Source organism: Zingiber officinale, chromosome 1A (assembly GCF_018446385.1).
Source record: "Zingiber officinale cultivar Zhangliang chromosome 1A, Zo_v1.1, whole genome shotgun sequence".
Taxonomy (NCBI): domain Eukaryota; kingdom Viridiplantae; phylum Streptophyta; class Magnoliopsida; order Zingiberales; family Zingiberaceae; genus Zingiber; species Zingiber officinale.
The window spans coordinates 152,771,281-152,774,955 of NC_055987.1; the positions used below are offsets into that span (position 1 = coordinate 152,771,281).

The following is a 3,675-nucleotide window of genomic DNA, read 5'->3' on the forward strand; positions in this document are numbered from 1 at the left end:
TGCTTCCACTCAGTCACTCATAGGTAGTGAGAGCTGGAGTTGCGAGTAGCAGGGACCCCCATCGCAGATGTAGCTAGTTAGCTACTATGCAACTGTCCCCTCGGCCACTTGAGAGAGTGGTAGCTGGAGTGGTGTACAGTCTGTCACTAACCCGACCTCTCGACCATATAGGGATCATGGTGCAGAGAGGTGAGCGGGAGTGACCATCCGTGCATACGCTGTTGTTATACTTGGTTTGACTGCTGCTGTTTACATATATTGTTATTGCTTACTTATTGTTGTTGCTCACTTATACTCCTATGCTTGCTTATGTTGAGATATACCCTCGTTGTAAGTGTTTAGTCCTTGGTTTACTTATTGGAAGTTTGTATATACCTTATATATTTTCTCTGTAGTTATGAGCAGTACTGTAATAGTTGAGTACTACTTCTGACCTTCTATTACTAGCCTAGGATATGATTTCAAGTATGAACATTTATTATGGTTTTGTTTTAGTATCTACTATACCTCTTATGAGACTGTATACTCTTGGCTCACTTTCTATTTGTATATTATGTCCATGCACTATCTTTCCTTACCCGCTGAGTTACAATACTCACCATCCCATAAACTAGTTTTTCTTTCGCCAGGTAACAGGTAGATGATTTATAGATGCTTGGAGAGTCCCGGCTGTCAGTCCCACGTCACGCTCGAGGATAATTTTCTTTTGGTTTTGTTACTGTTTGGGGGGGGGGGGGGGTATGTTGAATTTGCGTATTTTGTTTTTCAATAAGTCGATGTGGATTTTGGAGTCTAGTCTGGTGGATTGCAGCTATGTTAGTTAGTGACTTTGTTAGTCTTACGTTTGTATTTTTTCTTTGTGACTTCCGCTGTGCTTATTTCTAGCCATGTGGACTATTATTTAACTGCGTAGTTGTGTCTATTTCATTGTTGTCCAGCCGGGTAGGCTGAGTATATTAAATTGCGTGGTTATATTATTTCTATATTATGTATGTTTCAGCCGTGTGGGTTGATGAATATGTTGATATATTGTTTGTGTATGTATTTATTGCTTCAGATTGTCACCGGTACAGAGGAGATGCTGTCGAATTTTTGTCTGGCAAAGACTCCTTTGGGGTGTGACATTTCCTATGACTGACTTGAGTGTCGAAGGACCAACATCGAGGATCTCTTCCTTGACTTGACTTACTTGTTTTATTGAACAGGAGCACATTCTATAGTTAGATAGTATAGTAGTCACATCCTTAATTTTCCATCCTCTTTTTTTTTTTGTGTGAATATAGAGACATATTAACAGGACGCCAGGAGGAGGGAATCATTATTTATTTATTTACTTTTTTTTCACATCGGGAGAAAAGGTAAATAGGACATGCAGTGGTGCAATCGGGCACGGAATTAAATTCACGACAGCGATTGCTTTCTCGTCTGCATCAAGCTGACGACCAGCCTATCGAGATCGGTGGTGGAGGAGCCACCTGGGCCAACAGCATCCCTCGCTTTCTCCTTCCAGTCGGCCGCCCTGCGCTTCAGTTCTTCATCCGCCATTACGGCCCGCACGCAGCGTTCCACCTCCTCCTGCGTCACCTCGCCGGAAATCTCCACGCCTATACGCCACGTCGCGCATAAGTACCGGCAGTTGGTCTGTTGCTCGGCGAAAAAGGGCCAGCATACGACAGGCCTGCCTTCGACCACACTCTCTAGCGTCGAGTTCCACCCGCAATGCGACAGGAACGCCGCCGTCGCCGGGTGAGCCAAGACCCTCTGCTGGTCGCACCACCCAACCACCGCTCCTCGATCCCCCACTTTCGCCGCCATCTCTTTCACTATCGCCGCAGCATCGCCATCCTGCAACAGATCCGGCCTCACCGCCCACAGGAACCGGTGCCCGCTTCGCGCCAGGCCCCACGCGAACTCTTTCAGCTGCGACTTTGTGACCACCGTGATGCTGCCGAAGTTTACGTGGAGGACGGAGGCGTCGGGTTGGGCGTCCAGCCACCGGAGGCAATCCACGTCCACGTTCCAGAGGGAGGAGGAGACGGGGGAGGAGGGGAGCGGGCCGATGGCGTAGAGGTTGGGGTACTTGGAACGGATCGCGGCGAGAACAGGGCCCTCAAGAGCGGCGAATGTGTTGAGGATCAAGCCTGCGCATCGAGGGGCGTCGACGGTGGCACGGCGGACAATAATATTGAGCATGGCGTCATCAGGGTCAGTGGTGCGGACGAAGGTGGGGAAATCCCGCAGGCGGAGGTTCTCCAGGCCGGGGATCCAGTCAATGGGCGTGTCCAGGTACCCGTTCGTCAAGAAGCTTTCGTCTGTTTCATTAAAAAAAAAAAAAACTTTCGTCTGTTGCCAATAAATAATCGCGAAATAAATTCTATTAATTATTCTGTACCTTTGAGAGGCGTGTAGCCTCTGCTGACCAGGTCCGGATAGTGAAGGTAGCTCCAGCCGCCACAGGCGCTGTGCGTGAAGAAGAAGAACACAGGCACGCCGAAGTCCTCGTCGACGGTGAATCCCATACCTCCGTCGGATACGATGCTTGTTACCGGCGGCACGTCAGGCGCGCGTCCGAGGCGGGCCATGAGGTCCCTGAAGGGGCCGAGGCACGTGGAGCGCACGGACAAGAGTATCGCCGGGATGTCCTGCGTCACGTCCTGCTTGTCGGAAGGCGGCGGCGGGAGGCCGTCGGGGATTGTCTCGACGCGGAAGGATGGGCCGGCGGCGGCGGCCCAGTCGTGGCCCCGGGACCGGGCCAGGCGGCGAGCGTTGTACTCAGTGAGGACGAAGGTGACGTGGAAGCGGCGAGCGAGGAGGAGGGTGGCCAGGCGCAGGAACGGGGTGATGTGGCCCTGCGCCGGAATAGGGACTAGCACGGCGTGGGGTTGGGGTTCGGCCGCAATCAATGAAGCCATGTATTTTTGGATTCCTCTCGCGTCTGCAGCTGGTCTTGCGGATCGGCAGTCAATATATCAATATTAAATTATGATTAATATATGTGGAGAATACGTGAACGCCACGCTTTTTGATTTAATTTTCACATAAGACATTCGGATTATCATTAACTATTCATAACTCAAATCCTAATTATAATATATTTGGAAAAAAAAATTCTCTAAATAAGAAGATGTAATCAAAGAATACATAATTTCTGAACTGATGGTTGTACGTATTTTTTTTAAAATTTTCTTAGGATTAGATTGATCACTCAAGAATAATTAACCAGACTAATTAAAATATATATATTTTTTTTTGGAACTAATTATGTCGGAATCTGATTAGTTAGAATGATTTTTACTCTACCATCACTTATCCAAATAATATCAAATTTTATAAATTAATTATATTTTTTCCATTTTCATATTTAATTTTTAAAAATTATCTTTTTATATCAATAATTAATTATATTTTTAAAATAATATGTATTAATTAAATATTTTAAATTTATTTTCTTGTTGGCCCAATTCTGACCATTAAAATTTATTGATTCTTAAAGCTTCAGATCACATTAAATAACATGGTACGCCGACTCATTTCAGTACCTGTCTCGACGTAAGCTGTGGTCTTAAATGTTCAGTGCACTGACATCTATTACTTTTTAATTCTTAGCTTTTTCGCCACCGGGGCCCGGGCCAACATCATCTGCGACTCTTCAGAGAATAAAATCTCCGCTAGAGA

General features: G+C 46.4%; 1 protein-coding gene across 1 annotated transcript; it reads right to left on the reverse strand.

Annotated features, from left to right (window-relative positions):
• Positions 1–1,290: 1,290 nt before the first annotated feature.
• On the reverse strand, positions 1,291–2,934 carry LOC122038018 (linamarin synthase 2-like). Its single transcript, XM_042597558.1, has 2 exons — positions 2,393–2,934; positions 1,291–2,312 (listed from the first exon to the last, which is right to left on the reverse strand). The coding sequence occupies exons 1-2, from the start codon at positions 2,910–2,912 to the stop codon at positions 1,402–1,404; spliced, it is 1,431 nt and encodes a 476-aa protein (XP_042453492.1). The 5' UTR covers positions 2,913–2,934; the 3' UTR covers positions 1,291–1,401.
• Between the last annotated feature and the right edge of the window lie 741 nt (positions 2,935–3,675).